A 24,290-nucleotide genomic window follows, 5' to 3' on the forward strand; every position below is an offset into this window, starting at 1 on the left:
TATCATCTGATTATTGCAGTAAAGCATGCTTTTCTGGTGTAAAAAAACTAACTTTAAAACGGAGTCGAGTTAATATATAATCTGCCATTCAAAAAGATTATTTTATAACAGGACACAATCCTATTGCACATCATTTAACCAAACTGTTTAGCAATGAATAAACACAACTGAGGCACATGACTGCATAGTGCATTTAATATAAATGTAGTTCAATCAATGATATTCAAACATAAGAAACTATTGCAAAACATTTAGCCAATAAAAATACGTCACAGACCACAAGCATCACAATGGCAGTTTTCTCCTGGTAATACTGTGTTGGTTGTGAACAGGACACCATTCATTCTGAAGTGTCTCAAATTAAGAACAATGTTTTAGTGTTGTAGAAAAACAGTTTTTCATACATGTTTAGTGACACACACAAACAAACACAAAAACACACACACAGCTGTCTAGCGCTTCTTCTTGCTCTCTTTCTTTGGTTTCTGTCGAATCTGAGATGCTGCTCCTTTAGGTTTCTTTATCGGTTCAGCAGCCTTACTGTCTGTGGACTCAGGCTCCTCCTGTGGAGCAAACATATGACACATGAAACACACGGCAGTTTCAAAAGAAATCTTCTGAGTCATTCAAATGTGGTATGAAAATACTTGACATGATTGCTAAGCATAAAAATGTGATTTGAAGACATATTTAGATGATGCTTTTGCTGACTGACTCTCACATATACAAGTAAATTGAGTAAAATTGGCAGAGGAGGGTTTGTAACTTGTGATAATAGATCTTGGTAATACAGTTTTCCTGTTAGAATGGTCTCAAACTAATCTGCATTCAATAGATGGTTCAATAAAAGTTTTTGGTCACAGAGCAAACAAAGAAATTCAGGCGTGTTCCAGCACTTTCCCTTAGTCAGCACTGTTTCTGCGATTACAATCTTTCCTATTTTTCTAGCACAGAGGAATGATAGCAGAATGAAATTGCCACATACTGTGGAAAGTAATCAGTACATCTGATGACGACGGCTGAAAATAGAATAATTAGACATTGGATTTAATTGCTCCGGTCTATAAATAATCTCCCCTGATAGTTCTTAATATATAGATTATGAAAGTAACCCTTGATGGCTCAATCTTAATGGACATTAAAAAATAACATATTCTGTAACACTTACGTCCAATTTTGCAAGTTTCTGTTTTTTTAAAATAGTAAAACCTGTGAATCTGACAAACTACTGTGCAGACCATTAATGTGTATATATATATATATATATATATACACACACACACACATTAAATCCCTATTAAAGCTACATTTTTCAAAGCAACAGGCACAGACACTCATGTTCAAAGTCTGTTTTCCCATTCCTCCTTACTTTAACCTGAACCAAAACGTATTAGTAAACCAGGCTGCAGAGGGGAAACACACTTCATCACATGACCCCTCTTCCTCTTATCCTCTCACCTGTTCATGCCCCTTGGATATGGGAAGGAAAATAGCCAGGATGCAGATAAGCTGGAAGATGGCGCCCAGAAACAGGCCGTACCGCAGCACGCTCTCTAGAAAGGTGGGCTCAGGGACCTCTGGAGGGGACAGGTCCAGGTCTGCAGACATGATGCCGCTGGATGTTTGCTGTGGTGGGTGTCCCTCAGTGACGTCTCTGTGTGAACAACAGCAGCAGAGAGGAGGATCAATGCAAGTGATTCTAAATAGAGGCTTATGGAGGGCCTGTCATACATATACATATCTATCTATCTCATATATCTACATATATATACATCTATACATTGACTTATCATGGCTTGATATCATGGATGGATCAAACGTGTTCTTCTCTCAGTACCGTGGTGACAGTAGGTTATCAACATAAATACATTCAGACGTTATAATGAAGCCAAACACTGATTAAACCACATTCTTTAATACGTGGAACTGAGCCACGACGCAATGTTTCCATGTTTGATTTCAGAGAGGAAGACCTCAGTACCTGTGGCGGGAATACTTCACTCTTCCTCTTGGTTACAGGCCTGTCAACATCAGGTAGAAATACTTCCAGCTCCAGATTCCTAAACACAAAGACGCTGCTTCATTTTACAAAGGTAGAAAAAAACTTCCGCTTTACGGAAGTGATGTCACCAATCTGTGTCCCGTTTCCGACCTGGTAAATGATTGTTTTGAAAATGTCGCCCCCTACTGTTCTTGTTAAACATTGAGGCTTGAGGCACAGAAACAATTCAACTGTGATGTCTCCTTAAGAAATATAATTTAAAAAACGAATTTCTATAATCCACAAATGTCTTTAGGCAATAAAGTCAGAACAATAAGAATGTATTAGTTTAGAATGTTTTTAATAGTTTTCAGTCGGCTCTCAGTACAAACCAGAATCAGATTTATTTGTCAAGGAATTTGCTACAGTGTGTTTGTGCAAGCTTAGATATGTACATATAAAAATAGGAAAACATTTAATATATATATATATATATGTATATATGTATATATATATATATATATATATATATATATATATATATATATATATATGTATATATGTATATATATATATATATATATATATAATAGAAGGGGATTGAGCAATAGATTGTAGAGAAAAGGATTGTGTAATTTGGACGATAAGATATTTACAATTTTGTACAATTAGTCCGTTATTGGCCGCAGGATGTTGAAGTCTCAAAACACACCGATTCATTTAAACAGATTTATTATAAAATATTTACACATGTTTACAAAGAGCCGTTGCACAAGTATATGAACAGAGAGAAGACACAATACAGACAAGCAGTATAAGTATGATACGTGTCTTTAGCTAAATATGTATGACAGTATTAAAGTAACAGTGATTAGATCCATTCTTTGATGTACATGTTGCAGCTGGTGTATTTACAGTGAACCACTTCCCTCCCTTGTTTTACAGATCTCGTTACACATCTTGAAATAATGTCAACTTAACCCTCTCATGAAACAGTTCCAGTTTCTTTTTTGCCTCATGTGTTTCTTTAATCCAGCCGATTCAACAATTGCAATTCTTGCAGTTACAACCTTCGTCTGTTATAGTAAGGATTTTGATGTTTACTGCTTGGACTTTGAATGTGGTGCACACCAAAGCTGCTGCAGGTCTCCAGGTTCACTCTCCATTGTGGCCTTTCAGGTCCCTGCTGATGATGTCATTCACTGGAAAGCATAAAACAAATGAATGAGCAAATGTAACATTAACTAAAATGCAAAAGTAAAGCAAGACCAGTTACTTCAAAGGTTGATATCAGAAGTCTTTGTGGAGTGTGGAGTTTTTAATTTTCTTACTGCGTACATTATGGTTGTGGACAAAAAGAGGTGATTCCACTGATCTCACTAATTTATTTATTTATTTTTTCCTTGTCGTTAGGTTCACAGTTGAGAGATGACAGGAAATCAGGGGTGGTGTGAGTCTGGATTGTTACTATGACATGAACCAGGGAGGTTCATGTCATAGTAATAGTCATAGGTTTGTGGATGGTGCCTTAAATGTGAAGCATTACATTAATGTCCAAAATATGTTTCAATTTTCATGAGCAGAGATTTAACGTCAGTGGTTTCTGGACTGATCAAGGATCTATTCTCTTAAACAACTGCAGTTCTTACACATTCATCTGTTGACAGAAACAATACAATTTTCCTTAATGTTCGATATGATCTTAAGAATGGTAAAAAGAAATAATAAGACAAACACGATATTTTGGCAAATTTTCCACTGATTTAAAACAGATTGTCGGTACTTTCCTCAGCTTTCACTTTTACTCCAGCCTGCAGGACATTTCTGATCTCTCTCTTCTTTTCCATCTTAACCACATGTATTTGCCTGTAAAATACACTTCCTGTTGCTGTCTCATCACAGAGGTATAAATAGACCCCCCCCCCCGTGTGTGTGTGTGTGAGAAAGAGAAAAAGAGTGTGAAACAGGTAGGAAAGTGAGTAGAAAGGCCCGACAGAAAACCATCAGGCAGGATTTGCAGGTGCACAGTAGCAGTGTGCTTGAATGCATTTACTGACTGGACCACAAATCCCCATCCGCCAAACAGTTTAGAAATCAGCTTCTCAAGAACTTTTCAAAAACTCAGACAAAGATTAACCTGGGATCGAAATTAGAAGCCAAACAGCCAAGACTCAGTCCCTGGATGACTGCCTGATAGAAAGATTATGCAAATGTAGTATTGCTAGTGACTCTTCAAACACGTTTATTTACAAAAGGTTGCACGCTGTAGCTACAAGCTGAAGTGATTGACAGACTGTTGGTTTTGTCGGACACTGCTCTCCTGGTTCTCATGTCAGAGAGGAGCATGTCTTTCCCAGCACACTTGCCCATTCAGTATAAAACAGTAACACTCACCATCCTCCAGGTAGGCATAGCTGAGGTTCTCTTGTTTGACTGTGACCTTCTCTGGAGCCCACTTCTCATGGTTACCTCCACCTGGCTCCACCCTGCACCCAGCCTTCCCATGAGCTTGACCTTGGATAAATCTTGAAGGCGGCGACTTCCCGAGTGGCAGCATCGTCTGCTGTCTTTCCATCACACAGGAATCAATAACCTGAGGACCTTCCAACAGGTTGGCCACAGGGGATCTGGCACCGACGCACTGGCTGCGGGCGGAGGCAGAGTAGGATGCCATTGGGGAATCAGTAAGAAGGGTGGAACCACAGCTGCTATAGTGTTGGTTGACAGTGTGGTACAGCATGGGACTGTTGATCAAAGCTCTGGACTGGTAATAGGCTGATTGGTCATCCAGTGGATCAGGTGTTAACACGCAGGCTCTGGGGTCCACAGTGGTCAGATGGTACAGTGTTGGAGAAACATTCAAGGCTTGAAAGTGGCTGTCCTGCTCCAGGTGATGGTAGAGTGACTTCATCGACAGGCCAGGCACTGAGTAGCCACATGAATTCAATTGATAGTCATCTGGTGGCTCTGCTTTAACGGCTGGAAAATAAAAATCCAACACAGAAAAATGAGATGGAGTCAATCAGCTGTTCGACTGAGTAATACATTAAAAAATATATTCCAGGACTTATCCAGGATTCCCAACCCTAGCTTTGACCTTTCAGAGCCCTTCCTAACATTCTGCATACCCCTTCATCATCTAGTTAAAACAGTTAAATACCTATGACAGGAGTGTAGATGAAGTGCTGAGGCTGACTGCCATTCTTCTTCCCATTGATGACGTAGAAGTTGACTTTGGCCGGGTGGCAAATGGTTCGGTCTCGATACGGCGGGACCTCAACAAACAGCATGTTCTACACAGGAAAAAAAAACGTCTTGTTTCAGACAAACTGTCCCGTATCGACAGAGGCAAATGCTGCCCCTGCTGCAACGAAAATAAAATCTTTTGAATGTGAATGCAGATTTTGTGTGTATTTTCTGTTTTGAGTGAATTTAGTGAGACAGTGTTCATTTAATGCCTGAATACATCTAAATCTACCGTTGAAAAGTGGATGTGAACTCACAGCTTGTGTTTTGTCTTTGTCCACCGTGGCCTCCACCTCCCAGATTTGCTGCCCTTCTGAAAAAAATGGAACATAGGCTGCAGGTATTGAAATCAGAATATAAATAAAACAATAGTTTGAAATTTTTGGAAAATCCACATATTTGCCTCCTTGCTAAGAGTTAGATAAGGAGATTGATAAAGATTTCACAACTGAACCCAAAATAAGTTTGGGTGAAAGGATGAATTTGTAAGAAATCAATCCTCTCATTAAGTCACAGTCCAGCATGTGAACACATACTGTATATTCAGAGCCAGTGGAAATCTACCTCATGTTTTATGATTAGGTTATTGTTTCATCCACATCTTCGTTTTTTACCTGCTTTGCCTGTTTTCTACCCACGCTTAAAAAAAAACAAAAAAATAAAGCCTCTGCTCTGGGTCTGAATCAGTCTGTCGAACCACATCCTGTAGCATAAAACCCCACGCCAAGCAGCAGGGAGGCTTCACATGCAGTCTACTGTTTGCATCCTGCTCTCAAACCAAACAACCAAACTAATTTGTGTGGGCAGAAGGAGCGCTAACAGAGTGTGACTTTTCCACGTAGAAAAACTTTTTGAAAAGGTTTGCACCAGTTAAAAGTCAAGTCTGAAGGAAGACGTTACGTTCAAAACAGGAGGTTGAGAAGGTCGAATCTGGGTGGTGTACAAAACATTAGACTATTTTGATTGTAGAAACCAGTTTTAAATCCAGGTACATTATATCATAGTAACTAGACATAAACCTTTATATATTAAACATTTAGGGAACATACAATAATTGTATTTCTTGCTGAAATTTAGATGCAGAGACTAATGCCACAGTTAAAACCAGTTTGGTTTGGGGGAAACAGCTAACCAGGTTCAGTTTGAAAGTAACATAATCAATCTACCATCACCGCTAAAGCTGATCAACACAATTTATCAGCTTAATCAACACTGTGTGATTTTAACCAGGGAGCTTTGACATGCTTGCATTGTTTTTGGTCACAAATTTTGACTTCCTGCAGTTTTGTCGGTTGCTAAATGCAGCTGATGAGCATTAACCCTCTGGAGTCCACAGTCACGCTGTAGTGATCAAACCACTTGATGTTTCTTGAGAATTTTTGGGTCCAATATGTTGATATACTATGTCAAAATGAAAAATGGACTGTTTAGTCATGGAGACAATGGCACAGTGAGACTTTTATATGTAATATAAGAAGGCAAGATAAAAGCATTTAAAAACATTAAAATAAGGGCCTTTTTTCCAGTCTTTGTGCATAGCTAACACAACTGTATGAAAACTCTAACTCTAATTCTCTGCAAGAAAATGATTAAGTTTGTCAGAAGTAACAGTTCTAACATCCAGTGGACAGCAAAACATCTTCTCCTCACCTTGTGTCTTCTCAGAGAATATCACCTTGGAGTCAGATGTGAAATTTTGTCCTGTGAGGACCATTTGTTGACCCCCGAGCACAGAGCATCGGTCCAGGTCCTGCCTCTCGACTGCAGGGAGCTCCTGAGCTCGCTGGGCTGAGGAGACACAGGAAAACCAAGCTCGACATTTTGAGTATTTGAAGATTAAAATCCAGAATTGCAGTGTTGACTGGTATAGCCAGCAGGGCATTCACATTAAATGTCACAAGGCCACAAATATAATGATAATGGCATGATAATGTAGAATGTTTAGATATTAGAACAGTTGCAAAAAAAGAATCATAGTTAGCAAATGTGTCAGCAACACAACACATGCTGCAATGGACCATATATAACTAGAAAACTGTAATATTTACCTCTGAATGTAAGGTGTTAATCGAAGGTGTAGTTTCATTTCATGTTAACACATATATAACATATAAACACTGGTATTAATAAAATGCAATCTACAATACTGGATCTTGTTAACAAGCAGTCATCATGAATGAATCCTTACAGCATTCAATAGGCTCAGAGGCAACTTGAAGAGACACGAGCCGGCCTCCAGACTGGGGGACGTGGACCTGAAACACCAAACGCACACGTGTGTTCTTTCGCCCGATGTCCGTCTCGCCGTTCTTCAGTTCGATGTCTGCATTTCTCAGCTTCAGGATCCCGACACAGTCAATCCTGTAAAATGGAAGAAAACATTAGTGAGATGAACAGGGTTCTGAAAGTACACTGCAAAACTCTTTGTTCAAACACAGTCACAGTCAAACTTTGGTTGAATCAAATGATGAGTCAGTTGTACTCCAGTTTCCGGACAGATAAGCGATGTGTGACATTTTTATTCAGAATAAATTCACTGTTTTGCAGTTTGTTTTTCAGACATCAAGTTCATCAAAACATTTTCATTTACTGTAAAAACCCAGCGGCTGGTAGGTCCTTCCTGGAAAAACCCTCTGGCACACAGGAAGTGATGCATTTCAAGTTTCTGTCAGCACCAACAGCAACTTGTTCAAATGACAATATAAATGATAAGATTTTTGGCTTACATTAATAGAGACAACCACTGTGGGTGGTAGAAAGAAAGAGCATAAAATACACACAGAATCAAAACAGAAAACAAAAATCACTGCATTGACTTCAGATTGGTTAATAAGTCTGAGGTCACAGGAAACCATCCCAAAAACACGATTTTCTTGCCTTATTCAGTGCATTTGTCATTTATTTGTCTCGTTAAACTCGTATCTTATGTCTTCTCTGTTTTACTTACACCACTCTCATATGGTTCTTTGGCTCCAGAGGGATCTCCAACACTTTGGTCCCGTTGATCATCCTCTCCATACTGGGCGTGGTGACGGTTTTGCCCGTGACGCGGTGCACCTGGTAGAAGGCGTGGGGTTTCAGGAGCCTCTCGTCTGCTGTGCCTATGAAGACCTGCAGCCCCAGTGGAGCCGAGCCTTGATACCCACAGAGCTGGTGAGGGCGACAAAATGTAATCAATCCCAACGATTTACACTGAATTAAATTAACAATGATGTGCATGACTGCAGAGAAAATCTATTTTTCCTGTGGGGACGATTTCCCAGGTCTAACTGGCAGAGCAAGGACACTGCTTTGCATAATCTGTTTTTACAACAGTGCCAGCAAAACCAAAAGTGATGGCTTATTAATGTAATAGACCCATGTACAAATATGTAAACTTTTTTTAGCAGAGTGAAACAGTACATACATTAATAACTTGTCCTTGTTGGAGTTGAAAGTGACACTAGTCTCTTCCTTCCATTTGCATGAACAGCTTTACACAAACACATTATCCAGGAAATGCCACCTACATTTACAACCTCGTTCTCCCTCTCTGTAACAAAGATGAAAAGTGAGAGTGATCTCTTTTCTCTGTTTCCTTTCTTGCATTCACACAAACAATCCCCCACAACCTCCTAACTAGAAATGCACTCAGAGATGCTGCACCCACGCTGCATACAGTCTTAATATGTGCAATCTCTTTAACACTTCTTAAGTTATCAATAGCTTTAACCTTTAAGCACCATGAAATGATGATGATGACATTTTCAGAATTTAACAATAACAAGAGGATTGCAGGACAGCAAAAATAATAATGCATGATCACTGGGTTTTATGGTAGTCAAATCTGAAAATATATACCAAGATTTATTAAGACTGGACAAATTCAAAAAGGGTTATAACCAAGATTTGCTAAGCCACAACCTTCATACTTTGGTTGATGTCAACCATGTTTTCTTATTTATATTGCTCATTTATCATAGAAATGTGTATCTCAGTCCCCAAAGGCTATACTGTATACCAAGTTTGGTGTTAATGTAAAATATATTTACTGTTTGTGTAGTTTAAAACTTTGACCCCATTTTGACCTTTGACAAAATTAAAATAATGCTACTTCAACCAACCTGCCTTGGATAATCCAAGTGGGATTAAGACTGCCTGAGTTATTGGTCTGAGAGACATACGGACTAATGATACTGATCACGGACTAATGATACTGATCACCACCAAGGTTGCGACCACGTAGCAGAGGTGTGAATACTACCTGAATTTCTGGGTGCCCTCCTTTGGGCGTTTTTACCGCGCCACGGCTTCCTTCAGTCTCGTAGTGAGCTCTGTGGTGAGATTTGGGCTGTTGCCGGATCAGCAGTTCATACTGACCAGACAGACTGGGAAATTGCCGGTCTAGTGGGGGAAGTGGGGCCACAGAGAGACCACTGAGAGAGAGAGAGAGAGAGAGAGACCCAAGAGTAAAATAAGAGAAAACATACAAACAAGTTGCAAAATGTCAACAGATTGCACCATATTTCATATTCAATTGTATAACTGTCAATTAAAAGGTAGACTTTGTATTCTTTGGTTTTTACTTGGACGTTTGAGCTCATTAGAAAAACATTAATTGTCTGTACTTCATAAAACAGGAACAACGACACACCTGAATGTTCCGTGTTGGACTGGTTGAGAGGAAGGCCACACAGCTGGGACCATGTAGACCATGTCAGGCTTCACCCCAGGTCCAGACCTTCCAATCCTCTCCTGCTCAATGGCCCAGTTATAAACCTCTCCATACACACAGTCCTGCCTCTGGGCCTGCCCATGTGCACTTTGCACCACTACAGAGGGCACAGCTCTGGACACACTGGAGCTCCATTCCTCCCCTAGACCCTGAACCTGGGTCTGAAACTCAGCCTGGGTCTGCTGAAGATAGTGGGACCCCTGTTGCTCTAGGGGCGAGGGGATGGGGCTTGGGCTCCGGGAGCGCTGTTTGACAGGGGTGCCACCCTGACAGGAGTGGGCCTGGTCATAGGCTCGCTTTCCATGTGGCGAGGCACAATGGGAGCGCTGGTTAAGAAGTGGTGCAGCTGTACGTTGGTGTTGTGGCAGGAGAAAGGTCTCATCTGTGACACTGTTGCGAGGTGAGGCTCCTGGAGAGGACTGGGCAGAAGAGGTGTGGATCCCCTGGAGGCCCGGGCAGAGGTCTAAGGCAGAAAACCCCATGCCACAGCCACCTCTATTGGAAGGAGAGACACATGGGGACGCCACAGGAGAGTAGGACTCTGCTGGCCATCCTGTGGAGGAGTTGCTGCTGGCAGGGCTCACACACTCCCTGTAGGCTCCCAGGACTTTGGAGCCAGGACTGGGCTGCAGGGTCTGCGAGCTTAGGGAGTCACCGGATGGAGTGATCTCAATCCTGGGGCTTGGAGCTGGTATGTTCCCTGGTCTCGATGCCAGGCCCAAAGAGTCAAACACAGCCCCTGACAGGTTCTCTTTGGTGGGGCTGTGAGCGGAGGAGTTCTGGCTTGGGGCTGGCTGGTTGGAGCTGGAGACGTACACAGGCTGCTGGTCATTCTGAAAGAGGACAACTGGATCATCTGTCAATAACAAAATAGAAGCAGAGAATTTGTGCAAACCCGACACACTTGAGACAGAAATGTTGTGAATGTTGTCAATAATTACATCCATGTCTTTAATTGAACAACCAGAACATGTGAAAATGCAGATGTGATAAAACACAAAAGGTCTCAAAAGTCTCTTTTTTTCTTCTTGTGACTCTTTAGGTTGCGTTTTGAATCAGGACTGGCTTTCAAGACAGTTTTGATGTCAGTAAATCCTACAGGTATATGCATGCGGATTAAACTCAGATTTAAGGTACACAATGCTGTAAATTAAATGTGCCTGGGTTTGAAAAAACTCATATCCTTTATGGTAAAAGCTTTACTTGGCAACTTATCACAATACTTATCTAATCGCCTGTTATTGTCCCAACAGCTACAACACTTGATCGTCACAGAAAAGTGTCCTCAAGGTTCCAACTTCCCAAACTAAGGAGGAGTGGCAAAACATCCCAAAACTTGGAATCATTACCCTCTCCTGCCATGTTTAAAAATCTTTGAAAATCATTTGCGAACAATTTCATTGCTTTTAAAATTTGCTCTTTATTTTGTATTTTCATTTTTGCCATTGATTCCACATCTGCTCTATACTTTAGTTCAACGTGTGTTAGTATTTTTTTGTGTTATCCTTCCCCTGCTTGTATTAAATACACATTTATGAAATCTTTTTCCTATTTTAGATGCGGCCCATCTCTATCTGGATTCCTTGGCATAAGATATAATCTATGTGAATGGGGCTTTCCCGATAAATTGCTTTTTTTAAATATGAGCTCATACTTACATTTATGTTATCCCCTGTTAACAGAGATGGTATCACACTCTGTTTCTTTAACTGTGTTTCTAAAAATGTTCCTAAACTGTAAGAAGGGTCTAGATTTCTTCCACCTGTTGTAAGTGTAACATCAGTACCTGACAGCTAAGTACTCTCTGAGACATTTTATTACAGCTACACATTCAACACACAGTCACTGCTGATAAATCACCAAGAACATCCTGCAATGTGAGATATTTTATTAATTCTCGAAATAATTACAGTACATATAAATATATACATATATCTTACCTTTGTCACAGCCAACAGGGAAATCCTCTCCAGGTGGATTATACATAAACAGGTCATTGAAGTCCAGCTCCTCCTGACTAATGTCTCGACCCAGACTCTCAGTGGGAATCAAACTCATATCCAGCTCTGAATGTGTAGATTCTTCGTCCTCAACAACTTGTTATAGGTCAAAAACTAATTTTATCTCTTTTATAAAAAGCTAATTAAACTCAATTAAAGCTTTTTCGTAGAGAAGTTTAAAACATTAGCAGCTACTCAAAAAAAACCATCCTGCTCCGAGGCACAAAGAACGAGAGCTGATGCTTCCTGTCACGGCAAATGGTGACAAGCAGACAGGAGGTGTGTGAGTGTGTGTGTGTGTGTGGTGTAGGTATAACCCAAGTTGTGGGGGTTTTACAGTCACGTTGTGGGGACTTGTCTTCCCCATGGGGACAAAAAAGGTTACAATATATCACACAGGAAACTAATCTAGGCTAAGTCAGGGTAGTATATATGTGTGTGTGTGTGTGTGTGTGTGTGTGTGTGTGTGTGTGTGCGTGCGTGTGTGTGTGTGCATGCGTGTGCGTGTGTGTTCTTTACACTGGAACCTGTTGGGCTGCTCTGTCATATATACACAATAATTAAGTAGCAGACAATTCACTGGTATTCACTGGTTGATTTAAAGTTAAATCTAAAAAAACTGTTATGAGAAATTAGAATATATTACATGTGCACAAATAAATAAATAAATAAATAAAAAAAATTTAAAGCAAAAATGAAATAGAAAAGTAAGTGCAGGCAGCTTTTGGCCACTGAGTGCCAGTATTGTACAACCTTATCCACACCCAAGTTCGGTTTCTACAAGTTCACTTCATCCAAATTTAAAAAGACTGTTTACTGTAAGCCTGTATACTTTTCCCATTAGTTGTTGTAGTAGTGTAGATATATGATATTTGTCAATGAGATTTCTGCCTCCATCCCGTCTCAAATGTGAACAGATTGAATGTGTGTAATTTCTGGTACAATAGAAACAATACACATGTTAACCATAGATCTCTTTAATTGATAGAAAGTATTTCCTCTGAAAAAAACTAAAACTCATCCCGTGCTCTTTTTTTACATTGTAGATGTCAGTGGTGATCTAACCCACTTCATTACTGAAGTTATTTTCAGGTACATTTCACATTTCGGTAAATATCTGTACTTTCTACTCCCTGACATTTAAAAAAAGCATTATGTTAAAAATTGTCTTTTTTTTAAAGCAACAACAAAGATGGATGAATTAATCCACTGATCCAATCACAGCAGATAGGGAACATTAAGCCCCGCCCCCTGCAGCATCACTGGTGATGATACACTTTGATTACACAAATTCATTCTGAGGAGGCAGAGACCATAATGATGTAGATGTTGAGGAATGGGCACAACTCTGCAAGTACTTTTATCTTTAATAGTCTTTAGAAGCAAGCACTCACTTTGTCTCAAGTAACACAGTTAAATTGCTACTTTTACTTCTCCATCTGTACTTATACTTGATGTTAGTAAAATGTTTGAGTACCACACAAGCTTTTAATAAGTCACTGATAAGTGATAAGTTTGATAAGATAGCATGACTTATTTTGGTTTACTTGTTAGTGTCGATGATGAGTCTCATCCTCTTGAATTTTCCTGATTTATTCAACATGGATGATCATGTGTTCATCAACTCTTCTGACCGGTGAGGCCTCATGGACCAGGCGTTTTGACGACTGTACATGTTGATGTCACCTGATGTCACATGTGGGTCTTTAGGCCACATGTGAGTCATGTGAGTTGTCAGAGTAACATGAATCAAGGTGTGCATTGATGTGTAACTTTCAATCAGAGGCCAAGGTTTGGAAGTTTCAGAAACACTAGCTTTTTTAAACAGATTATTATACTATGATATATTATATTATATTATATTTTCACAATTGTGAAATCTATCATACTGTTGTTCTGGAGCAGAGAGAAAGTACTCTCACTGTTTTTCTCTCCTACTTCCGTCTTTATCCATCTCAGTTGAACTTTTCATTCCAAATACACAAGCTGCAGACTTCATAACTCACCTTCTTAACATCAGTAACAGCAGAAAATTAAATAATATTATATAATTGAATTTTAATTGTATGATAAGGTTGGTATAATCAGACACATATTAACACGTACTGATTACAAAGCCAGGCTGAGAGATTAGGTTGAAAATACATTGTGACCACAACTGATATAACAGATTTCTACTTGATTCAACAAACAGTCTTTCTTTTCTGCATTAATCAGATGTGAAATTCATGTGTGTCAGGAGCTTGAGCTTTTCCCAGGCCTCAGCTTCAGTTGTAGTACAGACGCTCAATTATTTATAAGTCACAGATTTGTTCCCATTAGCAGTCGTGTCTAAAAATAAACTTCACTTATACAATTGAGTCACTTGTTGGTGTTGCTACTTGCTCTTGATAGAAAAAGAAACACGTCTTTAAGCACATTGTTAACAGTATGTAATGATGCCTCTGCTTTCCTGGGCTGTTTCTTTAACCATGTTATCAGTGTCTCTACCTGAAGAGAAATATGTTGAATGTAGCTGATGTAATTCAGTTTCAGTCAAAACAAGTAATTGACGTCGAAACAAGTCATTTGTTAAGAAGTTTGTACAATAACACCATGGGATGAAAACCCTCAGATCCCTGACACTGAGCTCAGTCAAATACTATACACAAAATACAAATAATATTGCCTGTTATTATTTAAATCAAGTGATTGAACCACAATCTAAAGGACGGAGTTTGTCTACATGCCAAACTAAGCCTATAATATTTCTTTAAGCCCATTTCTGAAATTATAAAGCTTCAATAAAACGCTCTAATCGCCCAAAGACTTGGTAAAGCAGCAGTCTGAAAAACAAACAGAGGCTTTGTGTCTTTAATACATTTATTCATGTATCCATTGAAGTGAATAAAATAAGTATCTACATAAAACAATGTACATTATTACAATATTATAATTGCACTTTATTTACACATAGAACTGTGACACAAAAAAGCATAACATTACATATAGTTTATATAATCTACATACACACATGTCTGAGATCAGGACATTAACATTAAGATTTGAGGACAGCTGCCTTCGTACAACATTCACTTTGTACATAACAACTGGTATTTTGGTCAGTCATTAACGGTCTTAAGTAATAGTTTTAAACATGTTTGAGGTATTTATGGCACGATTACATGTATAGTAATTTTGTAGTCTTTTTGTTCTATTTACAGAGCAGCAATACAGGGAGTCACTGGACCATCTCGGGCCATGGCAACAGAGGTATCGTCTTCCTGTCACTATGTCCAGAAGAGTTGGATTTGGAGCCTGAGAGGGCGAGAGCAAATATTTCTTTAGTTACAGTGAATGATTCAAATTAACAAAGAAATATCACAAGAGAACAGATCAACATTTTGGGCGATACACTTTGTCGCTCTGTCTCAGAGGGTTAGATGAAAAGATTGATATCTGTCTCAGGTCTGTACAGTAAATATGAAGCTATACAAGTTTAGCACTAAACCCATATCCCAACTTTTCCTCTCACCTCATCTCTTGATGAAGGCCACCGGCAGTTCTCTCTTGGGAACCAGGAGTCCTGAATGGATCACATCGAGCGGCTCATTGTCTGTGGCCACAATCTCATAGTCTCTGACCAACTGTAAGAGGGACAAACATGTCAATTTTAAGATGAGACAAAAAAGATTTAATGGATGATTTTACATTTATTGAGTCTATAAACTGAGCTGAACTTGGTTTATCTTACCCAGCACATTGCCAGCTGCAGCTGCAGCTCCGCCAGCCGCCGGCCGATGCACATCCTCTTCCCGATGCCGAAGGGAACGTGGGCGAAGGGGTTGATGGTGCTGGTCTCTCGCAGCCATCGCTCAGGTTTGAACTGCTTCCCATCATCGAAGTACTCCTCATTGGAGCCCAGTGCGTGGCTGTTTATCATTAAAATAGTCTGTACAAGGAGGAAATATACTTTTAAATAAAAAAATGTTTATATGAAAGTACAGTAGCAGAATTTGTTCTAATTAAAGAGATAGTGTAGTAGATTACAGGCTAAAATCCAATAAAGACCTTGTTACTGTAAATCTTGATCCCTCCAAACAGCTGAATTGCACATGCTCTTTTAGAATTGCTCCATTTAGACTTTGTACAGTACTTGAGCAGGTTTCATCCAGACATCAGTAAAATGTCAATTAATACAAGAATGTAATCTGCTCATGTCAGGTGTATGGCAACTAAGAGCTAAGCCACTTACCCCTTTGGGAATTGCATAATCTCCCAACACAGTGTCTTTGTCCAGGGTTCTGCTGGTGAATGGAACTGATGGCGATAACCTGGAAGAATTTGAAAAAAGCGCATGGGAATATGGACTCCGTGAAGCTATATTATAGCATGACACACATCCCTAAGCTGTTTAACAGCAGCTAAACACACAGAGCAAGATAAGGTGAGATATAATCTCCAGTCGGAGGTCATAAACATTCCCCGGATAATGTGGTAACGGAATTAGCTTTAAATAACATGTTTGACAACTTCTTCTCGTGACTGCACGAGAAGAAAGAAGACTCTGGACTGTACAGGGGTTGGGAGGTGATTGGAACGTGACCACATGGTATATTTTAAGCTGGGACCACTGGTTGTATTTAGTCATGCCATCATATCTCATGAAGCTTGGTCTTGAGCTAGTCATGTGTAAATTCTCCCTCTTAATCTCCGTGGTACTAGGTGAAACCATGATGCAGCCAATGAGTTTTAATTTAAACTCCCTCAAAATATCACAGTTTCTATTATTAATTTTGTTATTATTAATATTATTATTATTTATGGTGCATTAAGGTAAAAGTAGTATTTTAGCTTTGCCGATGGTTCAGGTGCAGCTCTTGTGCTCTAGTGCCTCTAATGATTATTTAGATTATGGATTAAATTTATTTTCTTCAGTGATCGATTAATTGTTTGGTTTGTTAAAAACTCTGATTTCATCATTACTGTAGCTGTGTGACAGCTCAGCTGAATATCCACAGTAATTCCAGCGGCTAATTTTCTTTTCTTTCTTGGAGTCTTGATGCTCTGCCATTTTAAGTTCGATTGCATCTTTTGCGTTCTTTTTTTTTCAATAGTGGTAATAAGCAGAATCTGCAGGTTTCTCCTCCAGGGAGAATAAAGTCAAAGTATTCCCTGCAAGGTGAAATCCAGCTTTCCTGCTGTTTTCTGAATTTATTGATGTAGGTGCACTGCAATAAATGAAAAAAGCTCAAACGATAATGTAATGATGACAACGTATCATCAGAAACACGATGCCCTCGTTCATCATGTAACTTTATATGTAGGCTATGTATTGGCACCCGGGAGTGTTCTGGATGACAGAGTTGTATCGTACCTCATAGACTCCTTGAGGCATGCCTTGAGGTAGGGCATGCTCTTGATGTGCTCTCCGCACGGGTCCTGGTCAGAAGGCACCGCCTCTTTAATCTCCTCCAGCAGCCTCCTCTGGGCGCCAGGGTTACGTGACAGGTTGAAAATAGCCCACAGCATACTGTTGGCAGTCTGAGAAACATAAACACAGAGAAAGAAGGAGAGGGAGAGAGAGAGAGAGAGGAAATGTCACTTAGTGAGGCAACTACTTTAAGTGCATTCCTCTGTGGGGTCCTGAAAGGAGCTGAGGAATGTTCGGGGTTCCTCAAAGGCTCCTCAGTAACGTTCACACCACGTTTATTTTCTGCACCACCTGTCAGTTTTACAGGCTGAACAGATTTTTTTTTCTTTCCCCACTTGGAGCAAAATAGGCGAAAGGTAAAACATTTTGAACTTTTGTTCATAACTGCAGGGTGGTGGGCTTCAAATACATTCTCATCAATATATCTTAATAAAAAATACACAAATCAAAAGCTGGAATAGACAGAAGTAGCTTTATGGAAGAGTTTGACATTTTGGGGGAAACATGTTTATTTGCTTTTTTGGGGGAATAATCCTGTGAATGAAATATTTCTGTGTAGCACCAAACATCACTCACCGTCTCTACTCCTCCGATCTGCAGCTCCGTGATGGCAGCGTAAAGCTCCTTCTTTGACAGGCAGCTGTGGTGCAAGATGTCACCGATTAAATCATCAGGAGCTCTCACGGCATTCGTCTTCAGCTTCTTGTCAATGTAGACTTTGGCTGAGGAAACACAAATGAACAAATATTGTAAACAGAATGATTTCCTATAAATTACTTCACATATTTTATAGTAACTAGCAAAGACAATGACCATGACCTTTGACCTTGCATCACCCAAGTGGACATTTGTACCAGATGTGTTTGAACTTCTCTCCAGTCATTCCTGAGATGTCAGGGTGGACATGAGGTCATATTGACCTTGACCCTTCACCTTTGACCACTAAGATTATTTCATACTCCATGGACTGTAAAGTAGTATATAAAAATAGATGACATGAGCTCTGGAAAGATGAAGCCAAAGCACCTCTATTGCCATCTGGTGGCTGACTGCAGTAAAGGTCATAAACCCTGCCCCCTCCGTGTTAATGGATGTGACGCAGACGAAACTGAAAAGTTAAAATAATTATCAAATTATCTTTTTCTCAAAGATGGTTTCAGTCATTTTCGGTAGTTTTCATCACACTGACGTTCATATCCAGGATATTTTGACTTCATTTGTGGATAGTGGGAGGAAGTGGAGACACATCGTCCATCTTTATATACAGTCTATGCTTGATTCCAAGTTAATGTTTTGCCCAATTTAAAGAAATTCCCTCAAGGTATTCCTGAGACATTGCGTTCACGAGACTGGACGGACAACCTAAAAAATAAAATGTCTCCAGCCAAGACTTAAAAGCTTCCCTCATGTCTGATGTTACATTTATTACATTTAAATGTGTAGGTCGGCTGTTTTGTATTTACAGTGCGTGTTATCTATAGGCACTAAATCATATGAGACTCCAAGGCACCAGCTATTTTGGTTCTGCCATTCCAGTTCAACTTGTTTGATCCCTGACTGTTCATCAGCCATACGCTTATTAGGGCAGAGCATCATTTAAATCACATGACATTAAAACGGACTAAATGACTGACAGTCTGCTGCGACTTACATTCCCTAAAGACATTTTTAAACAGCCTCACTCATGCTCGCTGCAAGTATAGTGCGTGTATGTTTGTGAGAGGTTGTAAGTAGCAACAGTCGCGTAAACAGCACCGTCCTTTATCTCTCCCCATGTTTCACCCCCTCCACCTCCTGCTATTACAAATATTTAACAGATTTCTCGCTCTTAGGTCATGCAGTTTACTACAACTCTGGCTGACATTTACCGAGGTTGCCAAGTACACAAACCCTGAAGCACCCAGTTCAAATCTCACTCTTGCCCCTGTGCTTCCCTGTCTGTGGTCTGACTGAAGTGAGCTCAGACTATAGCCTGGTATCACCAGCTGGACCATGGGTAGCATGACACCGGTTCCTGAAGTTGGTCTGCATGTGATCACAGCACATTGTTGCTTTTCGTGCGTAATTTCATGCCCCGTCGCTACTCTTACTGAAATGGCATTGAATGACATGAGAAAAGCTGTAAATGCACGGTCATGAAATGTCCTTGAACGTGACATGCTATTTATTCACTGTCCCTTGACACCGTGTAGGAGGGAACAAACTGTCCCAGAACTTTTAGAAATGATAAATCTGTGGAGGCGCAGGGGTTGTTCTGTTGTTGTGTAGTAAACTTGTGTGTGTTTGTACCTATGCTGAAAATGCAGTCCCATGCTGCGGTGTGGTGCTGCCACGTTTTGGTGTTAAGGGTTTGGTGGATCTTCACCGGTGTGACCATCATCATGCCAAATGTGCTCATCATCTACAAAGAAGCACACAGCAACAGAGAGGACAGAGAGAAAATGGGATTACATGTTAAACCTAATCATCGTCACTGAAAATCTTTGATTGAATCTTTTTCAAGGCTTTTCTTCGTGCACCCGCTGCCCTGTGAGGCCCTCGTGAGCCTCCACTTATCATCTGTTGACTTTAGACCATATTGTTTTGCCCCAGTAAATCCCAGCAAATACAGCAAGAGTGTCGATCAGACGCTGAACCGCAGCATCACCGGCTGCAGTTCAGCTGACCTCGGCTCTAAGTGAACCTGATGAACTGCACTGCCTCAGTCAGCCTCGCAGTCGCACAGGACGTGCTGCTACTATGACAGGGTTGATGACAGGTGGCGTATACTCACGGTTTTCACAGCTGTGATGAAGTTCATGGCCTCCTCGTTGACTTCCTCTTGCAGCAGACCGAATCTCTTGTCGTAGAGGATTAGAGAAATGGCTGAAGCACAGAAAAGAGCAAAGAGTGAGATTCAAAACCCAAGTTACATTTATATGTTAGGTTCAGAACAGAGTAGAATAAATTGAGTTTAATATTTCTCTTGACATACTTTTAGATATGAATACTATAAAAACAGATATAAATAATGAAATGATTAGTCTTTAAATGACATTTATTTGACAATTCGATAATTAATTGATGAAAATAAATATTGTTTAAGTCAACTTTAAAGTTAAATATCAGATTACATCTGACGTGATTTCAAATTACTTTCAAATTAATTAGTTTTTTTTGTTAATTTGCCCTTTCATTATTTTTCGACATGCTTTTGATAAACAATCAGAATAAAATCGTTATTAGTTGCAGCTTTAATGAATAATCGAACAAAAAAAGTTGGACCTACTCTCAAACGACCATTTATTCAGTTCGAAGTACAAATCTTTAATCTTCCCATCGACGTTTATTTGTCCAATTCTGCTGACGAAATCCTCCAGCACCTGTTTTAAAAAAGCAGAAATAGTAAAAAACAAAGAAACCTAACTTTAAATAACACAAGCAAACCAATTATCTGCTTCGTGCATCAGAATCTCACCTGATTGATTTTGCCATCAAGCTTCACCACCTCGGTGGGCTTCATGAGTTTCTGCTGGAAAGCGCTCCTCACTCTCTGCCAGTCTTCTCCCTCCCTGCAAAGCAACAGTTTGGATCCGCTCTTTATTGGACTGCAGCAATAAAACTGCGTCTTCTGCCTCTAACTCCACCTCAAACTACGTCCTGGAGAGTTGTGGTTTTACTTTAGAATTGATGCGTAAAAGGATGGAAAGTGTACTCACAGGATGAGGAGTCCGTACGCCTCGTCTCTCATGTCCCTGTATGCTTTCCAGGGTTTGATCTCCAGCCTCTGAGGGTAAGTTTCCTCCTTCCTGTAGAGAGCCTCCAGCAAGCAAGGTGCGCCAATGTGCACGGACCTAAAGGAGCCCAGCTTCATCCGGAAAATCTTTCCGAATTTCTTATGATAATCAACCTAAAAAAAAAACATCTTCTTTACATATAATTTACGCACAAACTGTTTTATCTTCTCTGTCTTACTGACTGAAACACCAGCTCCACTATACTATAAAACATCAATATTACTGTACCAGTGCCTCGTGTTGTCTCCTCAGACCTCCTTTAAGCAGCAGCTCCACCATGCTGCCGACCAGGGGCCAGTTCATGGGTCCCGGAATCGCGTCCAGGCTCTGCGTTCTGGAGGCGAGGTGAGGGCACGACGCAGCGCCCACCACATCCTTCTCCTCCAGGACGCACACTGAGGATGTGGGCTTGAAGTGCTGCAGCCCCACGGACTTCTTCCTCAGCAGCTCCAATATCTGAGGAACTTTTTGGATCTGCTTCCTCATCCTCAAACTCTCTGCAGAAAAGAATGTAAAAAAACTAGTGTTGAACAGAAGCTCTTCTTTCTTATCTCGGGCTTGGGGGTTCCCTGTCTCTTATTTCTTGGAAGTGGCACACCTTGCTGCATTATATATATATATACCCTGACAGTGTTTATTGTCGCCGCGCATCGAACCAATCAGGGGCCGGTGCTGCATGGTGTGGCCGTCGAGCCCACCATTCATTTATGGATCCACGTTGAGAGGATCTGACCCCGGATAGACCGGGGAAATGCCCCCCCTCCGCCCTCCTTCCCTCCTCCTCCTCCTCCTCCTCCTCCCCCCTCGTATATAAATAAACACGCAGGCCGCAGCGGAGGTGACGCGGTTCGCTTGAACCGTGTTTCAGAGCGACCCGCCGCTGCAAGAACCGAAACTTTGGCAAAGCAAATACTAGTGCCACACTTCTGCACCGTGGGCAAATATTTGACAGATTGCAGGTCGTGTGTGTGTGTTTGCTTTGCTCGTGTTTTGGAGTGTGTGTTCTTTGTTGAGGGGGTGAAGGGGGGTTACCTGGGCCTTTTCAAACAATTCCCATTTTTTGAAAGTTTTTGGGATAATTGCACATCAGAAATCATCTGAAACATGGGTTGTCTTGGATTTCTAAGTGTCCTTGAATTCTTACATTGTTAGATCAGTTGAATTAAATGTGGATTTCAAAAACAGTCCCAGGTTTTAAAGGATAAAACTTTGGTAACACAACCGACAAAAAGCTGTACGATATAGCACCTGAGCATTTTATTTTGGAAAATGTTTACCTGCAGGTAAACCTCCCTCTTCACACACACAGGATTTTGCAGCTATCCTTATTAGGACTTTGCATCAACTTCCATTCATCGCAATCCTTATCACTAACTTTAACCTTGACAAGTTCATGCCTTCACGTAACCACAACTCAAATCGTACCTCTAACCTTAACCAGGAGCCGAGAAATGTTGATTCATAAGAACTGGGCTTTTGTCCCCATGAGGAGCAAAGGTGGCAGAATTTCTCACATTCTTTCTTCAAGTAGAAGTATAAAACTTTACTCAAGTGTAAAGGCCGTTTCTACTGACTGTATCTGTGAAAAGCATGACTCATGTCAAAAATAATTCAATTGCTGTTTAAATTAACCACATAAAGTTTGAAACTGATTAGATACTGCAAACTGGGGTTGAGGCAAGAAAATATTTGTGACATAAAAAAATGCCCAGAATGAAATGTGTAGGCTGCAATGAACTAAAGTATTCTTATTCTAGATAAGATACAGAAAAGATGAACAGCAAGAAATAGTATTTTCTGTATTATTGTCCATTTACGTTCAAACCTCTCTTGATATTGGTAAAGGCAGCACTCGACCATTCAAAAAAAAGAAGTAATTCCTCTCGTATGAAAACAAAAGTAACAAGCCCATTTTGAAAAAATAAGGAGTAGAAAGTAAAGATATTTGTGTTCAAATTGTAGGTGTAATAGTAAATACAATATAATTACTCTGGTACAGAGAGTAACAAAGTATTTGTAGTTTATAATGTCCCACCTCTGATGAGGGCTATACTGGTCATGCGTTTATTCTCGAAAAGGTCCGAAAGAACAAGCACACACACACACACACACACACACACTCTCTCACACACACACACACACACACACACACACACACACACACACACACACACACACACACACACACACACACACACACACACACAGCCCCCTTAGAGCTGGCATGGCTTAAATAACATGTGCAGGGGCCCCGTGTTATTACCCTGTAAAAGTGCTCATTCACTCACTCAGGTGGCATCGCAGCAGCCTTGATCTCTGACTGGTGTTGGCTGCGTGTTGGGGAGTGAGCGAGAGCCTCCCCAGGTGTGACACACATCAATCACCCCCAAGCCTCCAAAATAAAAGACAGAAAGAGAAAAAACAACACGTACAAGCTCACAAGTGTTCATTTGGCTCTTTGGGATTCAGAGCACACCTGACATGACGTAGGATCACATGATATAAAGCAGCTTTACCAGTATGTATTTTTTCGTTTGTAAATCTTTTGTCCATTTATTATTAATATCATCCACGGCCTGTTGGAAAAGTAGGTGCAGTGTCACTCGTCTGTTTTCTTGCTTGACGTTAGAAGAAAAGATCAACACCAGTTTAAAACAGCCAGTCTGGAAACATCGACGTTTAACGCTCCCACATTTAACACGTTTGTTGTTTTTTTAATTTTTTTGATCTGCACAAAAAACTGTAGAGTTAAAAACACAAGTTGTTGTTTTACAGGTTGTAAGTTCGGAACAGACTAAGTATATTTTGGCAGGACACGGTGACTTCCTTTGTTTTCTGTACAGATTAAGCAAATAATGAGCAGAATCAATGTTTCCCCCTGTTTCAAGTCTGTATGCGAAATTAAGTCAACGGGAATCTTCACATTCATCATATAGACACCAGAGTTCATCTTTCATCTTTAACTGACTAATATACAACTGGAAATACACTTTGGACCAAATAACTGAAATAATATCATATTTTCTATGAGTGTAATGATGATATTATATGGAAAAATCCCCAACATGTCAATACTGAATATAGAGGATTAGTTCAACGTTTATAGACGCCTTTTTTTTTTCTGCCCAAATATCTGATATTGCATCCACTTTTAGTAAAG

At 40.2% G+C, this 24,290-nt stretch overlaps 3 protein-coding genes across 3 annotated transcripts; all 3 read right to left on the reverse strand.

Annotated features, from left to right (window-relative positions):
- Positions 1-177: 177 nt before the first annotated feature.
- Positions 178-2,139, reverse strand: manbal (mannosidase beta like). Its single transcript, XM_020096725.1, has 3 exons — positions 1,982-2,139; positions 1,459-1,654; positions 178-563 (listed from the first exon to the last, which is right to left on the reverse strand). Exons 2-3 carry the CDS (start codon positions 1,606-1,608, stop codon positions 453-455), a joined length of 261 nt encoding a protein of 86 aa, XP_019952284.1. The 5' UTR covers positions 1,609-1,654; positions 1,982-2,139; the 3' UTR covers positions 178-452.
- Positions 2,140-2,696: 557 nt separating this feature from the next.
- LOC109635435 (nuclear factor of activated T-cells, cytoplasmic 2) lies at positions 2,697-12,460 on the reverse strand. Its single transcript, XM_020096592.2, has 10 exons — positions 11,882-12,460; positions 9,861-10,797; positions 9,471-9,642; positions 8,175-8,377; positions 7,416-7,588; positions 6,878-7,015; positions 5,485-5,540; positions 5,142-5,274; positions 4,376-4,960; positions 2,697-3,183 (listed from the first exon to the last, which is right to left on the reverse strand). Exons 1-10 carry the CDS (start codon positions 11,997-11,999, stop codon positions 3,137-3,139), a joined length of 2,562 nt encoding a protein of 853 aa, XP_019952151.1. The 5' UTR covers positions 12,000-12,460; the 3' UTR covers positions 2,697-3,136.
- A 2,320-nt stretch (positions 12,461-14,780) lies between these two features.
- Positions 14,781-21,808, reverse strand: cyp24a1 (cytochrome P450, family 24, subfamily A, polypeptide 1). Its single transcript, XM_020096518.2, has 12 exons — positions 21,359-21,808; positions 21,053-21,243; positions 20,812-20,905; positions 20,623-20,716; positions 20,128-20,219; positions 19,644-19,755; positions 17,931-18,076; positions 17,298-17,464; positions 16,176-16,254; positions 15,675-15,872; positions 15,456-15,567; positions 14,781-15,238 (listed from the first exon to the last, which is right to left on the reverse strand). The coding sequence occupies exons 1-11, from the start codon at positions 21,614-21,616 to the stop codon at positions 15,457-15,459; spliced, it is 1,542 nt and encodes a 513-aa protein (XP_019952077.1). The 5' UTR covers positions 21,617-21,808; the 3' UTR covers positions 14,781-15,238; position 15,456.
- Between the last annotated feature and the right edge of the window lie 2,482 nt (positions 21,809-24,290).

This window comes from Paralichthys olivaceus, chromosome 2 (genome assembly GCF_024713975.1).
Source record: "Paralichthys olivaceus isolate ysfri-2021 chromosome 2, ASM2471397v2, whole genome shotgun sequence".
NCBI lineage: Eukaryota > Metazoa > Chordata > Actinopteri > Pleuronectiformes > Paralichthyidae > Paralichthys > Paralichthys olivaceus.

Excerpts from the sequence above, each read along its gene's own strand:
- manbal (XM_020096725.1), bottom strand. The coding sequence starts at position 1,608 with ATGTCTGCAGACCTGGACCTGTCCCCTCCAGAGGTCCCTGAGCCCACC. Across the intron at positions 564-1,458 it reads TATCCAAGGGGCATGAACAG|GAGGAGCCTGAGTCCACAGA; the intron begins GTGAGAGGATAA and ends TTTGCTCCACAG.
- LOC109635435 (XM_020096592.2), bottom strand. The coding sequence starts at position 11,999 with ATGAGTTTGATTCCCACTGAGAGTCTGGGTCGAGACATTAGTCAGGAG. Across the intron at positions 10,798-11,881 it reads CCCTGTTGGCTGTGACAAAG|ATGATCCAGTTGTCCTCTTT; the intron begins GTAAGATATATG and ends TGTTATTGACAG. Across the intron at positions 5,541-6,877 it reads ATTCTCTGAGAAGACACAAG|AAGGGCAGCAAATCTGGGAG; the intron begins GTGAGGAGAAGA and ends CATTTTTTTCAG.
- cyp24a1 (XM_020096518.2), bottom strand. The coding sequence starts at position 21,616 with ATGAGGAAGCAGATCCAAAAAGTTCCTCAGATATTGGAGCTGCTGAGG. Across the intron at positions 17,465-17,930 it reads AGATCGGAGGAGTAGAGACG|ACTGCCAACAGTATGCTGTG; the intron begins GTGAGTGATGTT and ends TATGTTTCTCAG. Across the intron at positions 15,568-15,674 it reads TGCAGCTGGCAATGTGCTGG|TTGGTCAGAGACTATGAGAT; the intron begins GTAAGATAAACC and ends TCCCTCTTACAG.